Here is a 26,285-nt window from a genome sequence, read left to right on the forward strand (position 1 = left end):
CTAACAAATGAGTAAGCCACAGGCAGTTAAATACCAAGAGCTGGGCAATAAGCTGTATTCCACAGAAAATCACCAGCTACACTGGCTGCAGAGTTACCAAATGTTCTCGAGCTAAAGACATTGTTTGGGTAACAGCCTGCCACTATACCTGGAAAAAATACTTTTTCCATGTAAGTGATAAGCATAGTCAAGTAATTGTTTGCTTTTACATCACAAACCTTCAAGAGCTTTAGTATCTTGATCATATGATGCTACTTCAGTGCATCTGTATCCCCTGCAGAAATCAGCCATTGGCCAACTCTACTAATAAAAACACTTGTCTTTTCAGCTTCGTTACCAGATAGCTGAAGAACTAATTTTGCCGTGGGCACTTTTTTAAAAAAAAAAAAAAATCAAGTGAAGAAATTTGTCACAATCACCACAGAAGCAATTTGGAAGCTAACTCATGTTAGTTCAAAACACACATCTGAATCTTGTCAGTCAGTGCAGCAAAACCAACATGTTTGAAAGATGATTTAAAAAGGCGTTCTCAGGAGAGCTACAGTGCCGACTCAGTAATGCACCTAAACTGTTCAATGCATGTTTGATGTTATGCAGAGATTTGCTATCAATTTTATGGAGAACTTAAGAATATTACCACCTTTGAATTCTTTAGAGAATAAAGTGCGACAGAACATCTACACATTTAGAACTATTTTTTGCTGATTATTCATTTAAAATAAACCTTAACAACAGTTCTGATAATGGTTACAAAACCAGCAAACAAGCTAAAAGACAGAGACATAAAATCTTCATAAAAATGTTTTTATTCCTTATCAGTGGAGCCTGCATATGAAAAGAGGATCTATTATGAGCTTTTCAACAAAAGAAACTGCAAAAAACCTCAGCAATCCTCCTAAGTAGCAGAGACACCAGGGTATCCTGTTCCAGGGCAGAAGACAGCTATCAAAACCACCTCCTTGCCCTCTTGCAACACAAAGTTAAGAGTTTTCAGCAAGAGGCTAAAGAAATTATGTCAAGAAATGCTACTCTGAAGCAGTTGTCCAAGGGCCAATGTTTCCCCCGCTCCTCATCAGTCTTCATCCTCATCTTTTGTTTTCTTCTTTTTCTTCTTCTTTTTCTCTGTATTCTGCAAACAAACAAATGTTGCTATGAACAAACCATAATGGAAAAGCAAAGCAACACATGTAGCTAGGCAACCAAGCTCACACTCAAAGCATCACAGCGGCTGCCATGCTCAAAGCATAACCCAAGAGATGCCCCCTTCCTCTGTCGTTAACGTACTCAATGTTTACAGCACGGTGGGGCCAGTGGGCAAGGGAAGCTGTGCTGCATGCCATACTGCTGGCAGCTCAGCACTGCTGTCAGACTGCTTCAGGCAGCGTAGCTGCGCTAGGGGGGAGAAAATGAAATTCCACATTAAGAACAGGATTTCAAAACTAAGCAACTAGTTTGGTTTGGTCTCGTCCACTCTTCTGTTCCTTGGACATATCAAATGATGCTTCATCAATTCAGCAGGTACAGCCTCTGCTCCCTACGAGTCTTAAACAATAGACAGATGCCTGTGGATCAGCACCAAGGGACACCCTCCCCACTAGAAAACAAACGGAAAGAGAGAAGACTAAAGCTAAGGGTGGGCAGAAGGGAGGGGGAAAACACTCCTAGTACATGGAGGCATTACAGTCACAAATTTCCTAGATCTTATTTTGTAAAGCAAATTATCTCAGACATTAGTGATGGATATCATGAAATAAGTTTACTAGAGTTAAAACTGTCCTTGCATACCATGGGTTATACAGATAAGAATATTTCCCCCACACACTCCGTATGTTTTGGAGAGAATCCATTCCCATAAAGGATCGGGTAGCTGTGCAATTCTGCCTCACCTCAATTGTGGGGCTGGTGGGGGGTTCCTCACTCAGCACTTCCTCTTCTTGAGCTTGTTTTCCCTTATCCTTTTTCTTTTTCTTCTTTTTGACAGGTTCACCATCTTCTACAGTTGTCTCTTCTGTACCACAGAAGGAAGAACAATGAAAGGCAGATTGTCAGTTATTGAGAGTGTAAAAGGCAAAAGGAAAAGCTTTCTATGAGACATGAGAGGATGCAATGATGATAGTAAGAATGCAAAATACGGAATACCAAGCTGCCCCTTCTTTACATCTCTCTACACCTGTTTTCTCTCCACTTTGCCCTTACCTGCATGACTACTCCCTGCTATAGTCAAAATACACAACTACAAGACACAAGTGACTGTTCAGACAGCACTATTCACATCTCCTGGTGCAAACACCACTCCTATACGCTGCTCACAAAGTTTAGAACAAGCTTGTGTGTTTTCATTTGTCTGCCAAATTATCTTCAAGTACTCTGTCTGAAAACAGACTGTCCACAGTTTGGCAAATATTTTCACCAGCATCACAAGAGCAGTAGAAGGATTCTAAAATCCACATTAGAAATGCATTCAGCCAGCAGTAGCTTGTTCACAACTGATTCCCCTATCTTGATGTTGGAAATTTGCTAAGCAGCAGACCAGTTTTCTTAACCATGTAGACTAGCAAACACAAAGATCTCTTAATGCTGAGCTAACATAAAGCATTTAATGCAAAACCAGAAACATTTTCCTGTCCTGGAAGATAGGAATTGAATTATTTATATAAGCTGAGAGGAACGTTAACCCAAGGAAAGATTTACTAATGCTCTCTTACATTTATTTTTCAGAACTATTCATCGACAGCTGGCCTATCTAATCACAGTGGTAAAGGCACTATAATTTACCACTCATTTTCTAGAGCACATCCCACAGTCTTAGGAATCTCTAAGTAAAGAAACCAAACAGAAATCATTACCAAGCTGACACCCTATGCAGTAGCCAGGCTGTTACTGGAACATACCCAAGTTAATTTATTTGCACAACTGAGTCAGTGCTGGATACCAAGTTTCTCAGTACATCGTGTTAAGTTCATGATGTAGTAACCACTGTCCTTCAGTGGCTACAAAACCGAGATGCTGAAACCAGTGGTGTTTGTGGTGTGTACAGTTGCTACTGGAGGTGTGACTCAAAGTAATTTTCTCACTGTACTCCCCCAAAAAAACCAAATCAATTTCATTTTGAAGCATACTCATCACTTAGAAGAACAGAAACAAAGCCAGTGCAATTATAAAAAAACCAACGCATACAACCTCCTAATATCTCAATTGAACTTTGTCACAAGTTTAGTTCCTCAAGGCAGCAGGAGGACTGTATGAGTCAAAATACACTTCAATCTTTGCCTCTAAATTCAGACAAAAAAATTGGCTTCAGGGTAAAAAATTTCTAGACATGTCTACAGGAAAATACAGCCAGCTAACACATGCAGTTTTCTGACATTAAAAAAATGCCAGAAGCAAAACAGCAAAGGATTCCAGATAAAGGAACTGGTAAATATGATTTACGTGGATTCTGCTGTACACATCATTCATGGGGAACAGCATGCAAGCATAAGGCATTCAAACCATGTGTAAAAGTAAGTATCCTCACCTCCCTGTGTATGACACAAGAAAATTAAAAGTAGCTGAAAAAATAAGCATTAACTATGTTAAAGCCACACAGTACAACAGGAGCATACGCATCACATTTTGCTACACCACACATTTTCACTCAGCTGGATTGGTAAGTTATGCATTTTCAAGCAAAATTTTGGGTGGTAACCTTGAAAAAATAACTTCTTGTTATTACCCTACATGTCGTCAAGTCTGACACACCAGGCAGTGAAACCTGTCACAATTTACAATCACAGATGATGCACTGTGCACTCACAGGCACTGTCACTTCTCGCAGCTAGCAGCAGGCACCTTCCTGAAGATTTCAGTTGCTGCTTTCTAGCAAAGCCCATCACAAGACTTCATGTATTTGCACCTAGGCAGAATCAGGGTAAAGGCTCCAGGGGTGCTGGCCTTTTCCCTCTGGGTTCAACACTAAGTCACTCAAACCCAGTGGGGTTTCTTTGTGATACACAGCAGCTGACAGGAAAGCCAACAGCTCTTACTATCAGGAACAGAGAGCAGCACCCAGAAGAGCAGGTTGATTGATGGCCCTGTGCAGTGCTGCAGATCACCAGCAGTAGTTCCACTCACCCCTTTTCCACCAGTTTACCAGTCTGATGTACCCTCCTGCCTTCCCTCCTCCACATGACGCTGGGCGCATACAGAATCAAGTCACATTACCTATCAGTAAAGGCACCACATCCTGATGTTGCTGCCATTTAAGGCTTTGTGTCTTGCAGGGTTCGCTTCCTTAATTGAAGATGATATTTCTCTTTTCAACAGAGACCTTTCCAAGTGACTAGCTGCTACTATATCCTGATGCTTAAATGAAAGCTGAGCACTTCACTGGGGGCACTGGCTAGCCCTGTTGGTGGTATGCATTCTGTCTAGTCACATTCAACTTCAAAGACTGCAGTCACAAAAATACCTGTCCTATTTCCCTTCCCCCACTATTAAAACCGGTTTTAAGAAACAGCTCCTGAAGTTGATTATAACTAATTTCAGGCACTATCCTTCTACTTGGTTTCTTTTTAAGTGTAAAAGGTAAAAGTGGTCTGAAGTCAGGCCTCACCCCCAACCCCCCCACCAGTTCCTGTCCAAAGTACTGCCATACACACGCCCCAAACAGGGAGAAAGAAAACACCACACATCTCCTCTTGCAGTAACATTTACATTTCAGGCTAGCACAATTCAAAATACTGTCCCCCTTTATAACAAGCGTCAAAGCAAGAGTTTGACATATCACTTTCCAGTGGCAGCTTCCCACCTTATTCCTGTCCCTTACCTTCCTCTTGTAATATAAAGTGGATCAAAATTCATCTGGCTGAAGAATTCTTTTTTCCCCTGAACTGCTTTTCCACCACCCCCACTTATCACACAGCTGCAAAACAGGATGGGGAAGAAGGGGGCAGAGACTTCTTTCACAACACTATGTCTGGATGTGTAATCTCTGATCAGGGAAAAGCTTAATAGAGCACTGCATCAAAAGGTATAGAGCCAAGAACAGCAGAAATTAAAGGCTCATGCATATTCAAGTGGACACGCAACATAACTCTGAATGCTGGGACCTCCTCTGCACTCTTCTGTGTATTATGGAACTTACTGAACTACTCAAACTTCTCAGACCACTGCCCCTCTAGCACACTGTGCAGTCACACCAACTATGCTGGAAAAGAGCAAGATCATGGTCTGTCTAGCCTGTGTCAGGGAAACGCACATCCTTGGCTAGGTGGTCAGCTATAAGAATTTGCAAACATAGGGGCAGTGCTATTTTAAAGGGTACAAGAGGATAGGCTGAAAGGATTAGTTCTGCTTACAGGTGATATGAGATAAATAAGCTCTCTGAAAACACTCCTTCCATAGTCCGAAGCCACTGGTACAGTTAGTTCTAACGTCCGAGTATCCAAATACAATGACCCAGTTGATATGAAGAACTGGGAAAGAGCAAGAGCTATGAACCACACATCTGAAGGATGCCCTATCTGTTCAGGAAAAGCAACGCATCTGAATCCTGCACTTCAGGTTTTGGAAAGTTAAAAAACCAAGCAAACAGCACAGATTTCAGTAGTCCACAAGTATTCTGAACCCCATCTACTGCTCAAATAATTCTTGGTAGCTCAAGGATACCTCTTAAGCTCCATCCAACCCCTAAACCAGGAGGTATCAATGCTTAATAAAGCAAATGAAGCAAACAAGCAGGTTTGTGTATAAAAGCATGAACCATTGAATAATATATCTATGATCAGAAATCTCTCTCATACTGTAAAAGACCAGGCTGGAAATGAATGTAATATTCCACCTGTGAGATGTCAACACTTGCTTTGATAGTGCAAGGGAAGCCCAAGGGAACAATTCTGAGACTATAATAAGGGAAGTTAGTTCAAAAGATTATCAAAAGCAGTAGCTGTGAGAACACCCACATTCTTCAAAAAGCAAACGGGCAAAGTTCAAGCCTCCAAAGTACTCATGTGTCCTTGTCTCATTATGATAAGTACAAGAGAACAAGCTGGGGCACAGACCTCAGCTTTCTAGCACAAAGGATTCTCCCTCCAGTGTAACTTCAATTCTCAGCTAAGTTTAGGTTCCTGCAAGTTGCCCCATCTATGCACACAGACATCACAAACCAATTGGTGTCTGGCAAGATCACACCTCAGCATCAGCTTAGCATGAAGAGGTAAAGAACCAGCATCATTACACTGATACTCTAGAACACAGGAGCACAGAGAAGGGCAGTGAGGGAACGCTCCGACAGCCCTCACCTACTGCAGGCATGGGTAGCTGACAAAACTTGGGAGTAGCTAATGCCCAAATCTAGCTCAGGGTCTCACAGAAGTGACTTAAAGTCATCTTCCTTTTCTTTTTTTCCCCCTCCCAAGTTACACACTGGGAGGCCATTAGGCCAGCCATTTAGAGATGCTGAAGTGCACACTGGAGTGAAAAGGAGAAAGAATGTTTCTTAAAATGAATCATAATATAAAATGAGATTACTTTGAAGTTGCAGTCCAAAATTTTTCTTCACAGCAACTTATCAGAGAAGGAAAGAACAACTGTGGCCATAGTTCAGTTTTAGCTCTCCGGAGAATAACAATTGTTCATGTATTAAGTAAATTCAGACTGAAATTTCCAAGTGTCATTTCACCTTAAATTCTGATCTTCAACGTTTACATGTTGAAACACATCAGAAAACATTTCTATACAGAATAAAACTATTTTTTAAAGTAAATTGGGCAAGTTCTGGTTTTACAGAGAAGAGCTTTTTTTGCCTTCAAGATACTGAGGCCCACTAAATATAAACCTGCTGAGCAAGAAATTCTACAAGAAGAATTTTTGTTTTAAACATTCTTATATGCTTACAACTGTTTAAAAGCAGATATTTAAAGTAAATTGACTGCAATCTGGTGTCAGTCCATAAAGGATTTTTTTTTAAAAATACACTGTCATACCCAAGGAAATAACCAGGTATTGTGGTTGGCTGTAAATGTTAAGCCCCATTGCATGATGCACACAGCAACATGCCAGCAGCACAGATGCAGCAACTAACCTTTCATCTCTGCTTTGAACTTCTTTGCTTTCACAGCAACCTCTGCATCTTGTTCTTCCACCTCCTGAATTTTGCGTTTCTTTGAAACAGCAGGAAGTGTAGAGTCACCAGATGGGTCAAATATTTTTACTTCGCTGTAACGAAGAAAACAAGTCAGCTTAAGTAACAAAGAGTTAGCCCGCAGGTATGATCCTGCAGTTGAACATAAACTTTCCAAACACAACCTCCTAAGAATATTCACTAATCAGTCTTGCTCAGCTAACAAAGCATATACAGGTAGTGAGGCCCTTTCTCAAATTCATGAATGGTTCTACAGTAATCACGACTACAAGAGTTACCCCATGAAGTACAACTGTCTGATGTGAACAGAAGGTACCAGTTAAAGAAGAGTTTGGTTCTGGTTTACATCTGTTCAAGGCTCTACAGTGCACTTAAGTTACCCATTAGATCGGTCTCTCTGCCGCTGAAAGCCCTTCCATTATAAGCACATAGCTTCCCACAATTCGGTAAGTCCATATAAGTGTACCCTAAGGGTAACAGATATAGTGGATTAGAAGTGGCTTTACTTTTGCTTTTTCTGCACTGCCTCTCCACCATTATGTTCACAGGACACAACTCAAGGCAGAGTAATGCTATGGCTCATCTCTGTATCACTTTTATCACTGACTTTATGGGACATGTAAATACCTAATCTGTGCCTGAAACTGCCTCTTCTTGAATATTGCATGCTCCTTTGTTCAGTCCCAAACTCCTCTACAGGCTGCAGAGAACCAGCTACCCTGAAACCCAGTGCTCTTTAGTTGGACCTTTTCAGGGGCAGTTGAATCATCTAACAGCAATGAAGTAATTTTTTTTTCCCCTTACAAATTCAGAACAGAATTCCTACTAAAGGAGAAAGGAGTGTTTTAGAACATTAAGCCTGAACTATTCCCCCTCAGCCACATACTGAGCATCTGAACTCTAAAATAGGAATCTGAAGTAGCTACCTTGCACATGTTACAAAAGCAACTGAGACCAGTGACTAGACTGGGAAGCATGCAGTAATGCTAGTAGACAGTACCATCAATTCATCCTCCAAGCATCAGAAATTATTCTTATTGGTATGAACATTGCATATTGCTTTGCGGAAATTGATTATGCAGCCTTTTGCAAATAGTGGACTCTGCTTCGGTTAAACTCAGGCAAGAGCTCACTGGCTTGTCGTTATCAAAATACTACTAATAAAAAATAATCAGTAAACAAACATGCCAAAGATAGGTAATGCACTCACATCTTTTTTGGAAAGCGTACTGAAATGCTTCGCTTGAACCTCATCTCTAAAGACTACCTCACAATTAACTTCTGAAACATTACTTTGATGTAGCTAATTCATACAGGATCCATGGTTCCATACAAGACTAAGAGATTCTTGCTGATCTCCTCAAAACATTAGTTTAGCCCTTCAAGCAATCTCCATAAAGCAGCAATACTACCATTTTTGTACTACAAGGCCAATTTCACAGGGACTGAGTCAGTTTCCCTGTTAGGCAGCCAGACTAAGCCAAGCAGCCAGGAATTATCTCCAGTCTCTCCCCCAAGCCTAGACACATTTGCAGAGCATGTCTAACAGAAGAAACATGTCCTGGCAGGAATTCATGACTCCATTTCAAGAGGTCAAAAACCTGCACACACATTGTCTCCTCAACACCCTCCTCCCTAAGCTACTGCCTCCTCACATGCTCTGATGCTTCATTTACTGACACTGTCTTTTCAAAAGCTGCTCCAGAAATCTCAGCCATCACTACACTTTGAAATACCTAGCATATGGAAACAAAAGCTACAGCTAAACTTGAGAAAGATGTTTGTGTATTGCAGATGGGTGCAACAGTGGTGCTTTTTTTTTTTTTATTTTCCCCTCGCAGAACTAGCATCCAGCCCTGGTTTTGCTGAGCACTTGCCTTCTCTACACTGAAGGTTCAGCAAAATAAGCAGGCCAAGCTAAGCAAGAAGCCTGCAACCAAATTAAGTGAAAAACCCAGATGTCACAGCTCAGACTAATAATAACCTGTTCCAATCCTTAGATCTTCAGCTGTCCCAGTTGCAATTTACAGTGTCACTCTGGGCACCAGAAACTGCTCTCTAAGTGTCCAGAGTACAGATCATATCTATTGCTTAAGATACTTATTACAGATGGGACCTAAACAAGGAGATGAAGCTTTGCTCAAAACAAGTGGTGCTTTTGTCTTTTCTAAGACTAAGAAAGTCTATTAAATAAAGCTGCTACATATTAACTCCCCAAACTACTTAGTTTTTGGGGTTGATGCTGATAGCATCTAAATATATCAGTTATCTGATGATGTCAGTAGTTTACTACTAGAAAAATCAGGACTGTTTTGCTAGTTCACTGGCTTTACCACAACTGTAAGATGTAAGAAAAATGGAAATTCCCATTAGCAATGGGACTTGTCAGTAGTGTTTAAGAGCACAGAAAATATTTTCTGGATCTTATGTCAACACAGCCCACAACCAAAAAACTTCTCAAATAAAAACATGAAGAGTTATTTATACTCAGCCAAGCTGAAAGGAAAAACTATTCACCTCTTGTTTTGATACTTGTCTGTCCTGGCCAAGGCTTTTCCAGTGCCACTTATTCTTCTTATCTACAAGAAAAATTTAGAAGTTAAAAATTAATTACTCATAATGAAAACAATTCATAAGTTCTACAGCTCCTGAAAGGAAGTAAAAATGGAAAGACAGACAAACACTACTAGTCAGGCTCTTGTGTACCTCTATGAGTCTTACACCTGGGAGTAGATTAGTGACAGGGAGGTAACTGGGATGAGAAAGGCATGTGCCTTTCTCATATTGCTCTTCAAGAGCCCAATTCAATTAAAGGGCATCTAGTACTGGATCAAACATACCACAACAATATGACATACAACATCATACCTCTAAATTGCCAAGACCAGCTCAAATTTGTGCATGCTTTCTGGTTTTGCAAGGATAACTGCATGTCAGGACAGGTATCACCCTATGCCCGGCATAAAGCCAACTTTAAAACCACAATACAGGCGCCAAACTGGATTTGAATTAAATTTGTACTTGTCAGATGATCAGTTTGTGTTTTGGTATTAACATGTCTCCTTGCCTTTGTTTCGATGGGAAATATCACCTCCCATGAAATGCTCAAGGAGCAGCAGGCAGGTTTTTCTGGATTTTTCTTTTTTGTTCTAGCAATGCCAGTACTACAGCATTAGCATCAGATCTTCTAGCTTGGAAGGCTGAACCTAGTCATCATTTATAAGCTCACAGGCAGCAGGCATGCCACCTAAGAGGAAAGTGAACCCTATGTTCTCCCAGCATGCTGTGCCGATGGCAGCAGATGGAATGGCAGGTATAGAGAGACAGGATATGCATTAGGTCACAGGAGGGCAATGCAGCAATTTACAGAATATATCTTGCTTTAGCTACAAAGAAAGCTCCTTAAGACTAAGCATCACCCATGCTCACATTTTAGGGAGCCATGGTGGAAAATGTGTGTAGGGGGAACCTAATCGTGCTTTCTTCTACAGTGAGGAGAGAGGCTATGAAGTAATAAGCATATCTTTGCAGTTAATACAGAGATGCAGTAGAATGTAAAGGTATGATCTTATTAACGTTGTTCAGAATCAAGATTTTTCAGTATAATGTAGATGAAGACAGGCATGTGAACAAGAAAAAAACAACATATAAATGGATGCAGCCAGCTTACAAACCCTACTGCTCCGGCCAAGGTGGGGAGAAACTACAGATCACACAACTGAGTGACAAAGAGTCAGAAAGCAGTGTATCAGAAAATCATACCATAAACAAGAATGTCAGCTTCATGCAAGTGCTAGACTTACCCCTCTCTCTTCCAAAAGCCTCAGTCTTGTCTCTACTTTTAGTCTGTTCTCAGCTCCCATTTCAGCACTGGTATTCTCTCCAAGGGCATCGTAACGAATAGTCAAGGCAGTCTTAGCTGCCAGCATTCGAGAAATCTAGAAAAAAACCAAGAAGAATATTAACTGCTAAGACTTAATATAAGGCAATGATTCACTCTGATCTGGAAACCATACCCACAAACAAAAGAACAAGGTAACCATTTACTAGCATTGTTTAGTCAAAAAACCAAACCAAGACCCAAGCAATTAGTACATCATTCCTTTAACTGTTAATGTAACACCTTATTTTCTTGATAGAGGGAAACAACTGAGATGATAGCAAGTTAGTTATATATATCCCACTCTACCCCAACCTTCAGATAAGGTTAGCTTGAGGTGTAATTTCCAGCTGGAAAGCTTTCTCCTCAATTCAAATACATATTCATCCACCTGCATTATAAAAACCTAAGCTCTTTAAAAGCAAGCCGTAAAAGATACAGATTTAGCACAACAACAAGAGTCTGATTTTCAAGCAAGACTGAAGCCTGTAACAGCTTAGTTTATATCACATAGAAGAAAATAGTAACATAGCCCTTGAGAAAGCCAGCATTACATCAAAAGTCAGCAAGAATGCATCTGTTATTACTCAGATGTGTCAAATGGCCAATCCCATTCACTTTTTTTGAACAGGAATGAATGACTCCAAAGATTTGTGGGATGCTGGCATTCTCCACGTAACCATGAAGCAATACAGCAAAGCAATCCATGGGAAGAGCCTCACTGTGAAGCTCAAGCCATCTTATCGACAGATATTCATATTCATGCTCTGGAAAAAGCCAAGCTGATAAACAATTCTGCAACTCACCTTTCCTTTGTTTTTGGTATTGGTTTGTCCCACCAGGGAAGCATGATAGATAAGGCCAAATTTAGGCGTGTCCCGTTTAGTCTTCAGCGCTCTGAAGAGTGCCTTCTCAGCACCCAGTAATTGAACCGTTGAAGCTGGATGTTTTGCCAGATTCAAGAGGGAACCTAGAAGGAGGTAACACAGCAATAGTAATTTGTCAGAGGAGCAACTAGACAAGCAGGAGGCTATATTCCTATGTTATTCAAAAGTAGGAAGCTCAGAGCCATCTATTTCTACAAGAGATGCTTCATGTTCGTTTCCTGAAGGACAGATAAGCCATGTCAGTCTTTCATGCTTCAACTAACTCTGTCTTGGTTTGATTTCAACAACAGGAAAGAAGGCTGACTCAGTAAAACATATTCCACTGGAGCAATGCATACTCCTGACAAAGTCTGGCAGCAAGAATGCGTCATCACAGAACTGCAGCATAGATAACTGAAATAAGGCTACTACCTTGAGCCAGTCTGACTATAAAAGCCTAACGCCAGCTTGTCAGCATTTTACCTCAGAAGTGTCTATCAGCAGGAGGCTCAGTAAGCGTCTCAGAAGAGGTAGTGACTTAAGTTGCCCTCATATTCCAAAAAGAATTCAGGCCAACTGAGAACTTTGTCATCACAGACTACCACCAAGCTCATGCTGGTATTCTCAGATTCCTCAAGAGCCATCATCCCTCTCTTTACAACGAGATGTTCATCAGGGCCTTGCATAATGCTTTTAGCTGACCAGTTCCTCAGATGAGGTCATCTAAGCTTTATTTACAGTTATCAGTGTAACTCACCTGCATGAGCAATGAGCCTTGCTCCAACCAGTTCGCCCACCATGACAGTAAGATTAGGAGCAATGGCCATCATTCTGTTCTTCAGGTAGTCATACAGCTGTGTCCGATACTCAGAGATTTCAATCACCTGGCACAGAGTTTGGTTACAGGAATCAGTATTAGCTGACCAACAAATACTAAGAGCTAAAACATACTGAAATGAGGAAGTGCTGAGAATTCCCAGAGGGGTAACAAAATGCAAAATGCATACACAACCATGAGCCACAGTTATAGAAAGCTTTATATAGGGCATATTCCCAGAGCAGAGCTCCATCCACAAAGTATATTGGATCTGTATTGCTCATTCCCTTATGCAACTTATTTTCTCAGCAAAGCTCCTGATAAAGGAGCTGACAACATGCCAAAGACAGCGAAGCAGAACAAAAATACTTAGTAAGGACATTTGCTTTAGGACAAAACCCTGGAACATTCAGTTTTCACATAAATCTTTGCCACCATTCTCTTGAAACGGGATAAATGTTCTTTAGTCATTCCATAGAAATACACACAATTAGAATACACATAAAAAAGCAGCCCAGTCTAGACCAAGAACAGGAACTCACTACTCTTAACACTGCCACTCCCTGGTAGTCACAAAGGGATCCAACTGGCACCACTGAAGTCAGAGGGAGTTCACATACAATCTAGATGAAGGCAGGATAGGGCTCCTAACTTTTATGGGGCCTTAGTGCTCCACTTTTAACCCAGGGTTTATCATCTAGCTTCAAAAGTGACAGATTAAAAAGAAGTTACACAGTACCATTATCTCAAGGACTTAAAAGCACAATGATGCCAAAATTCCAACCAACAGTAAGTCTCCCACTTTTGGAAGACTTTGTGAAGACATGAACAGTCTAAGATGGCTCAGATGAGGTAGTGACTGTGCACCCTCATGTCTGTACATCAGGAGAGCAACAATAAAGGAATCATCACTGCCATCATAAGTATATTAGCAACATCCTGGGAAAACGTCTCCTTGGTGGAAGAGACTCTGATGTGGCTAACTAAAGTGGAGTTCCTATTGCTCTTCATCCACATGTACATACCTGATCACAGAGATGGATTATGTTGTTGATATCTTCTTCTGATACTTCTGTCCCCATGGAAATCTCAGCAGCAGCCTTCACATCCTCTTCGATCTCCTCTGGTAGGATGTCAGAAACATCAGAGGAGGCAAAATTGCTTCTGTCTCCTGTGGGGGATAGATGAAAGCACGTTAGTGCTGGGGGTGAGATGAACTAGTAAAAAAGCGCAGAAACAGACAAAGATAAAAGGCCAAAAAACCAGCAGTGAGTCAAGTCTGCTGTCATCCTATTCCAAACTCCCAAAATATATGTCAATGTTCTAGTTTTATGTTTATACTAGCTGAGAATAGTTGGAAATATTAAATTTGACACGAGGAAATAAGCCTTTATTCTGTAACACTGCATACTTCACCTTTTCAGTAGCTGCTTGCTGCAACATTTTCAGCCACAAGATTACAAAGGAAGAACTCCGGGAAGCAGGGAGTAATTTACCACTAATCAAACCTATGTAATTCTTCCTACAATTGGGAAAAAGCTCCCTTAAAACCACAAGTCTCTCTGGACTGCAAACTTCATTATTTAAAGAAAAAATAAAATCATCAATACAAAGCACATGCCTAAGAGGCAAAGCAAGTGTCCAAAATATTATAGTGGTCATTCTTTCTGCTCTTATGAATAATTACAGCAGTTGTAGTCTCCAAGAGCACCTGCAAACAGGCAGCAATTCTCTTTACACGAGTTTTTGGCAGCCAATTTCCAGCCTGGTCTGCTGACCAATTGTGATTCTAAGAAGATATGCTGGTGGTCCAGGAAGAACTGACTGGTGATATGCTATTAGCTTTCTCTTAAGCTTCAAAATGGTAAACTGCATCAACAAACATGTGAGCATACACTACTTTTCTACTGGCCCTATTTACACTGCTGCTGAAGGCAGGATTGTATACAGGGTCATGAATAGCTGGATGAGTGGCTGGGATGAGTGGCTGATCTACAGATCAGTGCCATTAATGCATTGTACACTAACATGCAACATTATCCAGGCTCATGCCTCCTTATTACTCACCAACTTTCCGCACACATTTACAATACGTTAGGTTATCTGTGATGATTTTGCCCAGTTCAGGGAAGTGCCAACCATACCATTCCCTACAGCGCATGATGTAGTTATTCAGTTCTTTGTCCAAGTCATCAAGAAGTGCTAAGAGAAAGAATAGACTTTTTTTCTAAAAAGGTAATCTAAAAATGGAAAACTCTCAAATCAACAAATTTAAATAATGTAAAGAGAGACAAACTGAAATATTTTATCCCATAAAGACTGGAATGAAACATAAGCTGCAGTACATGAAAGTCTTTACTTTTCTACATAACGCCAGGCTCAGTATTATAAAAATATTAGAATTCTCATGAGCGTGGCCTGAGTTTCATCACTGGGACTGTCTTGGACAGACTCCTTTAGCAGCTGTAAAGCACATTCTCCTGGAAGGGGAGCAGTAGCCAGTTACTCTTCCTCTCAGCCAGTGCTACGCACAAGATTGATGTAAAACTTAGCCATCTAAAAAACTTCAAGGAAAAATGTTTTAATGGTAAGAAACTGATCTTGTATTCAGTTACTTGATTTAAGATTGTGTTAAGCCCTTTAGATGCCTTTATAACATAAATATATCCAACACAAACCCAACAGGCTCACCATTTACCAGATATGACCAATAACCGGATTTACAACATAGAAGTATAACACTCACAGCATATATTGCTACAAAGCCCTGAGGCTAAAATATTTCCCTCTAATGCAATACCAACATTCCCATCTGTTGTCTCAGTGGTAGTGACGAAGGAACTGAATTAAATCATTAATTTCAGCTTAACTATGTTTCATCATTGACAACGGTCTGGGAATTAATATTCCAAACAGGATTCCTCACCACTGCTTCACAGGAAGCATGCTGGTTATGATGGGGATGTCTTCAAGGAGAAGTGAGGAATGAGCTTTCCTAGCTGCGGCTACAATTTCAGTTTGTTTTCCATTAAGAAAGAAAGGAGCTAGAATGCAGCATTACACACTGCAGTGGGTTTTACATGCCTAACATAAGAGTCTGTTTCTACATTGCCCTCTACATAAGACACCACCAAGGATCAGAAAATCCTGTCCTGCAGGGCCCATTCTCCCAACACTACTCAGAAGGAAGGCCTGTTGGGAAGTGAAGTCCTCAGAGGACTGAACTAACACTTCCTGTATTTCAGCTGATCTCTATGCAAAGAAAAAGTGGACACCAGTTTACTGTATCACCCTACAAATGTTCCTGCTTGTGGAAAACCCTATTAAGAAAACACACCTTATGCCTAGCTGAACACCAATGACCCATTTACTGAAACATGCTAGGAGGAAATTGACAGCAATACTTTTCTGTAACCAATGTAAATAAGTCAGCTATCCTAAGCCGAAGCCATTAATAGTTTAAGCTCTAAATATACTTACAAATTGCCTGGATAATCATGGTATCTACTTTGTCTGGGCTGAATTTCAACTTGTATCGGGAAAGACTGAGGAGACAGAAATACAGTTTCATCAGCATCCTGACATCCCGCTGCAGAGCATGTCCCACCTGCTGCTATTTTACATGAATATAGCTGTCCATACGTTCATTTGTACCAACTCAGTTTTACACCACTCTTGGCTGTGGCCAGAAGCCACACTCACACAAGTTTCACAACAGCTTTGACACGTGTACATGCACATAACCCATGACCAGGGTGAAAGGGAAAGTTAAAGCTATCTGTACCACATGCAGCAGACTGAACATGAGTGCTGTGGCAGGAAACTGGCTGTTGGTTTCTTTCTGCATGGTTCCCCACAAAAAAGTATTTGTCAACAGCACTTCCAGTTCTGCAGTGGCTGGAGGCAATCCACAAAACTGTACCTACCCAGCAGCAAATATCAGCAACACTAATGTGAAGCAACAGAAGAAACTTCCTGGAACAGATTCTCACTGTCTGAGAAAGTCCATTACCATTTGGCTTTAATGTATATTTAAAATTTCTCAGTATGCTACAGTAAAAGACACTCGATATCAATGAGGACTTGCATCTTCAAAGTCCTTTTTCAATATTAATGCCCATTTTCTAAGCAAACACGCATCTATTTTTAAGGAATTAGCTACAGCAAAGCAGTTATGACTTGCCAATGGCTCACGGACAGGACGAGCTCATGTCAGAACATGGATTAAAAATTACTCATGAATTAATGCTTGACCCCGTGCTGATCCAGGAACTTTGTATCTAACTACTACTCCACTAAACCTGAAGGACAGTGACAGCAAGGTGGGAAGACAACTCTGCCTTTAACACTTACGTTAAGTATTGTATGGGTATTTATTCTGGCATAAATCAGCAAATCATGCTCTTCACCTTGTGTCTCAGTGGCAATGGAGTTTTAAACGACCCATTTGACTGCTACAGAGACATTTCAAACCAAATCCATGCAAAGCCAAGCTATCAACTTCAGGTGAAGATGAAGCCTTCCTCTTAAAGGGTGGGTGCAAACCAGAAAGTCCTTCCTGTATAAAACAGGATTTCAGATACAAATGTATCTTGACTTACAGAGTACGAGACCATGTCACATACTCGGAAACACTTCGAGCAACACAGCATAGCTGAGGACACAGGAGTGGGGCAAGCATGAGATTAAATAGAGCTGTTCTAGAAACTCACCTGTGTGCTAGACCCAGACACATAGCTGCCATCTCTCGAGAAGGGAGGCCTGTAATAAGTCCTTCAATCTGCGAGCGAATTCCTCTCATCAGCTCTGTAACCATCGGGCTGTGTATACAACTCAAATTCAGCTTGTCCTGCAGGATGGAAACCAATGGTCCAAAGGGAGTCAGTCACAACAACGACATTCCTCTAAAGCCCTTCTTCCAATAGCCTTATCTCCTCATACCTGGTTTGCCCACTGCAATCCTGTGAACACAACAGTCTCGGTCATCTTTGATGCTCAAGATATCAGCACCCCCTAGCTCCCCATACAGTAACAATTCCAGTTTGAAGAGGAGACTTCTAATTAATGGTCTATCTGCTATGTAGACACTGGAACCAAAGATTCAAGATTTTGCAGTTTACTAGAAACAGTTTGGCCACAGAGGGAAAATTCAGAGGAAGAGGGTTGGGGGCTTTGGGTCTTTTCCAGAGAAGAAGACTGAATAATTAGTTCATAGTCCTTGGTATCATTCACTGTAACACTAAATCCTCCTCATTTTGCAGCCTACATCGGTCTCCTAAGAGAGCATGAGGAAGCAGTCACGACAAAGAAAAAAAAAATCACTGGAACAGTGAGGAATCAGACACAAGATGGGAACCTGGTATTTGACTCCTAGGAGACACTGGAGAAAGCAGTCCACCTCTACTGTACTTCTTCCTTCCTCTGGTAGGCAAGGACTGAAGGACATGCACAACTGCTTGTAGACTTGAGAAAGGCAGAACAATGTGTACTCCCAACAAGACAAGAAGTCATCAACCCACTATTGTTGCATCTGTTAGTGAGGCATAAGCATGTCTGCCTGGCTGGTTTTTTGTTTGGTTCCTCACTCTCCTCTTTTTGGATGGGATCATCAGGGAAAGTAATTTTTTAATCTGCTGGGTTTCTAACCAATATTTGAGAAATCAAGCAAACCTCAGTGCACTTTTACCATATCATTCACTTGTGCACTCAAGATGACATCTCCCCAGGATATATACAGCACACATCTAACCATAAGGATTAGAAAGATACCTTCCACACTGCAAACACAGCATTGCCAGCACATTCTATCGCTAGTAATTGCAAAATCTCTGGAACCTGACCATAAGATTTCAGTAGCATGACACAAAAGGAAGAACGGCAAAATCAGCTATCACCTTTATGACACCTCCAAGTTTGGCATCTGCTACAGCCAGTTGTTCATGGGCATCTTTTGCCACTATCTTCTTGAGAATTTTCTTCAAGTTCTTGCTGAGCTTGCCTTCTACCAGAGCTGTGGATGCTGTATAAAACAAAGTCCAAAGATGCAGTTTCTTTCTCCTAAAACATTTAGAAATAGTTCTCCTAACTTGGTATTTTTATTTTAACTGCCCACAGTAGCTTTAGTCTGATCTGCAATACTACTTCACCATGCAGCAGCTAAAAAATCAAAGTAGAAGAAAATTATATACTTGCTCCTTTGGAGGTCTAAATCAAAAATCCTTCTCCCAGTTGCCTCTCCTTTCTCCATGTGGTTTCAGTTCTATTTCTGTCAATTTTGTTTAAGGATCTCTACAAACAGTATGCCATATGCTTTAGCTATAAGTTTAACATTTCTGAAGGCAAGGTTATATGGGAACATTTTGTGTATTGTTTAATTAACCAACCATTTTCTAGGTCCCTTAGTCAGCAACCATGACATCCTAAACTAAGTAATGGCTTATTTGCATCCTCTGATGATGATAACGTACTATCTAAAGCCCAATAAAGAATGATGCCAAGCACACTAACTGGGTAGTCAGACACAGACCCTTTTAATATAGCATAGAGTCTGAAAAATTTCAAAAGGATATTCTTCATTCTCAGGTATTAATAGATCTGTAAAAGCTTTATGATCCCACCCAATATATTTTAAGCAGGCACATATACAACTCCCTTTGCGAGTCAGCTCTGTGCTCCACCGAACTTCTGATTGATGCAACATCTTCATCACCGTAAATAGAACAGAAGCCAGTGATTTTTGATTTCCAGAACCTTAATGAAATGTAAGGGTAAAATCTAAGTGCTGTGTTTCCTCTCAACCTTTCTACAATGGAGATGTCTCCACCTTTCAAGCTGGCCAATAGCTCCTAACCCACTTAAATCAGCCACACAGTCTTTCCTTCAAATTAAGGTGACACAGGTACTTTGAATAATCTCTCCCATTTCACAAATAAATCAACTTGAAGCAAAACAGAAGAAGGTTTTGGTTGTGGGGGTTTTTTTTGTTTGGTTTTTTTTTGTTGGGTTTTTTTCTTTAATTAGCCTAATTGTACATGATCTGAATCCAAACCTATGCAAAACCAACATAATCCAAAAAATATGCCAGGGAGAGGAATATACAGCAGCTTCAATCTCAGTTGTTTCACCTGCATCTCATGTACAATGGTAGTGTCTCCATTCTCGTTTCCTTAGCTTCCTCTATAAGCTATCCCTACCACATCAGAATATGAGGACCCATTATTTAGTTATGTGACATGGAACGTCCACCTACTGATGTCATACAGCACATTCAGTAGTAATAGTCATACCATTTCTGAATGATTAGCTAGAACTTTTATCATTTCTGTTCATACTAGTCCACAGCAAACATTTAAGTGTTGAATTAGTAAAAATTATTGAATATAAGCCTTTCTGTTTTGTTTAAACTCCTGAATTTCTTTTAAGGGGAATACAGGCATTTTTTTAGCCTGAAAAAATACAGGCATAACATGCATCCATTAAACAAGGACAGTTGTAATTATATATATACTCTGATATCTATCTGTTGTCTCAGTGGTAGTGACGAAATGTTGACTCAAATCAGTTATATTCAGCTTCAACAAGAATCCATCATTGACAACAGGGTACATGTATCAGACAAAGCCTTCTACGTGGCACTCAGTGAGCTGCTTGGGAAATAAGCATGGTAGGAAAAAAGACTTCATTACATCTCTACTGCACTATAGACTGGATGGATGACCTCATAAAACAACAAAAACAGTTGACTTTGAAAAAGCTGTAATTTAAAAACTAAGCAAAGAAGCAGAGCATGGACAGAGGTAAATAACGAGTAAACTAGTGTATGACAGGAATTTTTTTTTTTTTAAGAATGCTGTTAACTCACTTACCAGCAAGTGCTTCTGTTGTGTCCTGAAATTTTTCAAAGTGTTTCAGCTTTACTCTAAAGAGGAAAAACAGAAGTGTGTAATCGAATGTACATTAACCAGAAGCTAGATCCATTTTACCTTTTTTCCTACCTCTGCTATTATAGTTCCCCTCTTCTCCCTAAGGCTGCAAGAGAGTAGAGATCAATACTGAGATCAAAGAGAGGAAAGAGCACTAAACCTGCTGATTAAGTTTGAACCTGATGTGGCTCTTCACCTAGGTCCAACAAACTTTATTGAAAAAGAAAAAAGTTTTAATTTAGTATTTCTATGACCAACATAATCAGAAAACCTAAGCCCCTTTTTTGTTTTGTAGTCCATATTTAAAGACAGACATCAGCCATCTAGATTTCAACACTGCACCCTAATTAACTAGGTGTCACTGCTGACTGATGATAGCATCTTCCCACTCATATGCAAGAGGGAACCTTCTGCCTCCCTGGGATGCACAGCCTGCACAGCTCAGATTTAACATGCTTTTCAACTAAATGCATCTTCAAAGACTTTAAAACCGAACTGATTCATTGCCCATGAATCCTCAAGTCCTCCTTTGTAATCAGGTGTCAGAATACAAGTTCTGAGCTGAACTGAAAACAATCAACAAAAAATTCTTCCATGCCCTAACTACTGATCAGAGCCAAAAATCATACGGACAGTGTTTAACCACACTGTGTCAGATCCTTAGGCCCAGCTTCCCTCTCCCTGTCACATAGCTTCTTAACTGTAACTCTAAATATCAACACCACAGACTATCTCAATCCAGTAAATTCCTTGTCAGGGACAGGCATTTGACTAATCCAGTTCTGATTAACCACAGCTCTTTGTGAGTCAAGTATCTGCAAAGGAAGCGAGGTCACAGATAAAGCTGAATGCTTGAGTTAAGCATTCATACAGCCCAACAGAAGCTCCAGGCTTATGCTGATGCCTTTTTAGAAAGGCAGGAGAGAAGAATTACTTTGATCAGAGTAGATATCCATTAAGAGCCACATCCTGTCTAGCAAGTGGCCAAGATGATGTTTCCAATACAAGACTAACCACACTACGAACAGGCAGATGTGGCATATTCCTCCATCCACTCCTCTAAATACAGTTAGAGAGCAGGATAAATCCAAATCACAAGGCATAGCCTGTGGTGCTAACACTCACTGATGGCATGGGCAACACCACTAACTCTCAATTCACAGTGATCTGTATGCTATTAGTTTCAGCTGGATTAAACTTTTTTTAAGAATTTTCCGTGAGCACAAACCCCTGTAATTTCAGCTAGTTCCAGCATTACAAACTTGGACATTCTTATCAAAGCATCCAGAGCTCCTTAAAATATTAATTTTTTGCTTCAGTGACACATGGTAATGACTTCTGCAGCTTAATTACACTGCAAGGAAAAAATTATTTCTTTCACTTTGATATTCTGATTTAAGTTTCTGACTATCTAACTTGACATTATCTTTCACAGCTTTCACATTTTACAATACTGAAAAATAAAAAAAAAAATCAATACTTTTTTCTGAACCTCAGATGTGCATAAGTCTACAGGCAGTCATGTCCTTCCAAAAGCTAGCCTGCTATCCCCACATAAAGCTGCTTACATTTTGTTTGCTTTTTCAGGAGTTTCAAATTCTTTCCATAAACTGTCAACTTCTTGGAGCTTTTTCTCATTCAGAACCTGTAGAAGAAGGGAAAAAAAACAAAACCACACAACTATATTTATGCACTTTTGAACAACCTTCAACTCTGCATTCAGCAGAGAGGACCTGAAGCAGTTTTACAAGAAAGCCAACTACTGGAAATTAATACTGATTGAGTCAGCAAACTCAGTTTTGGTGATCTCCAGTTTCATCATTCTCTCAGCAGCTTTATCCTACTAATATATATTTACAGTGTTTTTACTTTCAACTGAATTACAGAAGTTGCTCAATAATGGCTGGGTCCTTCTGAACCTGCATGTTAAAGCAAAACATTCTCCTTGTTTATCAAAACTGGGCTTGCTCCACCACCTGTACAGGACTCATTCACAACCCCAGTGACCCAAAACCAAACCTGCCACTACTTTGGGAAAACACAAACATGTCTGGGATGCCCAACAGGAAGGGGTGATCCCACGAGTTATTTTCATTAACCTGAGCTAGCCCAAGGAAGAAAGAGGACATCTCTGTAAAGACGACTTTTCACCACAGCTTGGTAATCAGCTGAGCCAAGAACTACCTAAGAGGCAGCAATGGCTTAATCCCATCTCTGTACAAAGGGGATCCCCCTCAGTTTTTAAACAGCAGGAGGTTAGCAGTTACACCACTAGAGCCTACACACATTTCACAGAATGCAGAGTGTACTGCAAATTCCTAGAAGAGCGCTCAGGGGAACAGTATGGGCAAGATCTTTACAACATTACGTTCTTTACATCTCACTCAAAAATCTTGTGGCTTTGTCCCCACAACATAAATCCAACACAACTGCAATTTGACTCAATGCAGCACAGAAATCATTCTTGGGATTATGAGATTTTGCTCCCTTGTAGATTTTTAAATCCCGGTCAGAGGAGGCTGTCTTTTTTTAAATTCAATTAGTAGCTGAGCAAGTAAACATAGTAACTCATTTCCTACACGACTTGGAGGCACACAGAAACCTTGGGGCATCTCTTCCTTTCCTCAGCCTGCTGATTCTTTCCTCCAATTCATCCCTCCTACGCCAAGGCCTACAGAATTTTTAGCCTCTATAAACAGACATGGGCACATAGAGAAGAAAAAAGACATAGAAGCTGCTAAATCAAGGTTGTTAGTATACAGAAATTATGTGCCTGTGGATATTCTTGTGTCCTGCAAGACAGTAAGACTTATTGGAAAAAGTCTTCCAAGATCTAGAACATGGATATGTCCCATCTGCCCTTACTAGACTGTTTGCTCCTCTGATGGTAGCAACATCTATAAGGGAATACCTGAGAGCTACCCAGCTTGCAGAGGACAACCGTTCTTGAACACCAAGGCATCAAGGCAGAACACAGTTATGCTGGCAATGGACATCTGTGGGCACTGCTGAAAAGGGGAGTGAGTGGGTGACCATGACTGTCTCCCAAAATTCAAAAGCACAAATTCTGTCCAACCCTTAAGTAACTAAAACACAAACAAAACCAAACCTAAACACTCCCCCAACCCCTCCCCAAAAAAATCCAGCAGTGACAATCTTTAGAGACTGCTTTAAAGAGAAAAAAAGCTAAATTCTGCAGAGAATATTTTGATACAGAATTAATATATTAACCACAACACAACTTTGCAACTGAACAGCTACAGTGTCTAAGGAAGGAAACCTATCTGATTGAGAGCCTTGCCCTGCAGAGGTGCACTGTGGCTGGGGCTCGTGGTATCTGGCCTCGGCAGTTGCAAACAGAATCAGCATGGAAAAACCAAAGCTTGTCTCAAAACATGTATTTTAATAAAATACTACTTCTGTACAGTTCCAGCAGGCATCTTTCACCTCTCTCCCAATCCATTTGCAGTCCGCTGTCTTTCCCACCGAGCAGGCGTTTAACAGCCTGTCTTTGAACACTGCTGCTTGATGCCTGGTGCCCTCTAGCCGCTTTGCACACGCATCACAGCCAGACCCCATGCCCCAGCTGGTGACACCTGCAGCTGAGTGCTGCGGCACTTCTGCAGAGACTTCTTCATTTCTTTTTATGCCCCTCTTCCTAACTTTGCTTTATGCCTACCCTGCTTTCAGAAATTAAAATAAATGTTATTTTCAGCCCCTCCTGGCTCCTGGAAAGGTTAAAAGGCCTTGGCTTACTGTGCAAGAGGCTTCATCCCACTCAAGAGGTAATTATTATTTTTTTTAATAACTCGGTGCAGGAGACTAGCCAGTGTGAACATCCAATGGGCAAAACCTTCAAGGACACTGCTGTACATGTGAGTTCCTCGGGTATAAGTGTTGGGGGGGATGACCACCACAGAACAGAAGCTATCCGCTTTTAGGAGTATTTATGTCTTCTCCCAGAGGCTTACGTGTTGAAATCCTTGCCTGAATTGCACAGCTGTAGCCCAAAAAGAAGGAAACGTTTCAGGGCAGATGAAGTAAACATAGTGCTCTGAAGAGCACCAAGGGTGTAGTTCTGCAACAGGTTAGGACAAAATAAACCAGCACCTTGCTCTCTCTGCACCTGCACTTTTGGTCACACAAGCCAAACCCAGAAAAAAAGACTAAGCTGACAGGGGAAATACAAGTGTTACAATCAAACTCTGTGAACAAGCTAGTGGAACTGTACGGGCATCAACACTGAAGCAAGAGAACAGGCCAGAGGGGAGCATGGCACTGTAGCAGCTCTAGCTTAGACTTGTTCAAACCACTGTGAAACCGCAGCATTTGAGTCACATCATTAGGAGGCTGGCAGAGCCCTGTGAAGCGGTCTGTTCCTCCCAGCACAGGTTCTCAGCTGAGCCAGGGAAGTGAGAACACACGCCATACCTGCGGGCATGCTCACCCTGCCCGTGTGCTCAGCCCACCAACGAGCCCCACTTTTGCAAACACGCTTAGGCCAAGGCCCCTGCACACCCGTCTGGGAACACGCTTGCTGTCTCCCACGCGTCCCGTCCTGCATCCATAGGGTTTTGCTGGAACATCAGCCTCCAGAGCAGCTAGGAAGAGAACGCGGTCAATGTGCCCAAGCCCGGGTGCCTCCGGAGACTCCAACAGGGGCACAGCCACGAGTACACGCCCTCCTACCAAATCCACCCACACGGGCGGGAGGAACCGAGCGCCATGGGTGATGCTTACCGGGACCGTGGGGGAAGCTCCCCCTTCCTTCCCTCAAACACCTTCAGACCCCAGCTGCAGCCCCTTCCCCGCGCCCTCCCTCACAACCCGCCCTCCCTGCTCCTGCCCGGCCCCGGAGGGACCGCAAAGGGCCGCCGCACAGAACATCTCCCTGAGGAGCCGCCCGGCGCGGGGGCACTCGCCTCCCCGTCCGCGTTCTCCCCCGTAAGCCTAGCGCACGCCCGGAGCGCTTCCCGCTCAGCCCTCGCTTCTGCTTCGCCACAGAGACAGCAGCCGCCCCCCGCGCTGAGACCCATCCGGACGGGCACCGCACCCGGCTGGCCCCCCGCGCCTCACCTTGAAGATGGCGTAGCCAGCGGCGGTCTCGAACAGCACCAACATGGCGGCGGCGGGCCCAGAGCAGGGGGCACGGCCACGTGCGCCAGCGGACCGGACCCCCGGTCAAGCACGCGCGCACCGGAAGAGGAAGTGACGACAGCGGAAGTGAGCACGGCGGAGGGGGAAGCGATGGGGCCGCCTTCTTCGCGCGCTCTCGCGAGCCACGTGGCGGGCGGCGGGACCCCGTGGCCGCGCGCGACGGAGGGGGGCGGAGCCTGTGCTACGGCCGTTACCGGCTGTCCCCGCCCCTTTGCGGCCCTCCCGGCGCCGTCACTCGAGGCGTCGGCCGCCCGGCTGCGTCCTGTGAGTGAAGGTTCGAGTCTCTTGACGTAAAGAAAAAAAAAACCTTCCCTGTAAGCGTTCAGACGGCTGCCCGGTGCACGGGTGGGGGGGGGCTCTGTGGTAGCCCGCCCGTGTTACGGGCCAGCGTGGCCGTCGGGTCCTGCCATCACCGCGGCAGCCGTTCACCAAGTTCTGCTTCTTCGGGAGCAGCAGGCCGCGGCCCCGTGCCTCGCAGGCCCCGCAGATGCAGTAGCAGGTGTCGAGGTCAGCCGCTGTG

General features: G+C 42.2%; 1 protein-coding gene and 4 non-coding genes across 5 annotated transcripts; all 5 read right to left on the reverse strand.

Moving 5' to 3' along the window:
* Positions 1-790: 790 nt before the first annotated feature.
* On the reverse strand, positions 791-25,840 carry NOP58 (NOP58 ribonucleoprotein). The gene is made up of 15 exons (XM_054830173.1): positions 25,685-25,840; positions 22,177-22,253; positions 20,552-20,604; positions 18,581-18,705; positions 17,399-17,535; positions 16,167-16,231; positions 14,754-14,888; positions 13,712-13,857; positions 12,627-12,753; positions 11,810-11,973; positions 10,927-11,061; positions 9,641-9,702; positions 7,064-7,197; positions 1,887-2,008; positions 791-1,129 (listed from the first exon to the last, which is right to left on the reverse strand). The coding sequence occupies exons 1-15, from the start codon at positions 25,727-25,729 to the stop codon at positions 1,073-1,075; spliced, it is 1,584 nt and encodes a 527-aa protein (XP_054686148.1). The 5' UTR covers positions 25,730-25,840; the 3' UTR covers positions 791-1,072.
* On the reverse strand, positions 12,386-12,471 carry LOC129208380 (small nucleolar RNA SNORD11). The gene has a single exon (XR_008577810.1). It is a non-coding gene; the product is annotated as a small nucleolar RNA SNORD11 (small nucleolar RNA).
* Positions 13,523-13,606, reverse strand: LOC129208381 (small nucleolar RNA SNORD11B). The gene has a single exon (XR_008577811.1). It is a non-coding gene; the product is annotated as a small nucleolar RNA SNORD11B (small nucleolar RNA).
* On the reverse strand, positions 15,495-15,582 carry LOC129208378 (small nucleolar RNA SNORD70). Its single transcript, XR_008577808.1, has one exon. It is a non-coding gene; the product is annotated as a small nucleolar RNA SNORD70 (small nucleolar RNA).
* LOC129208385 (small nucleolar RNA SNORD70) lies at positions 20,202-20,290 on the reverse strand. Its single transcript, XR_008577814.1, has one exon. It is a non-coding gene; the product is annotated as a small nucleolar RNA SNORD70 (small nucleolar RNA).
* Positions 25,841-26,285: the final 445 nt, after the last annotated feature.

The sequence above is a fragment of the Grus americana genome, chromosome 6 (assembly GCF_028858705.1).
Source record: "Grus americana isolate bGruAme1 chromosome 6, bGruAme1.mat, whole genome shotgun sequence".
NCBI classification, from domain to species: domain Eukaryota; kingdom Metazoa; phylum Chordata; class Aves; order Gruiformes; family Gruidae; genus Grus; species Grus americana.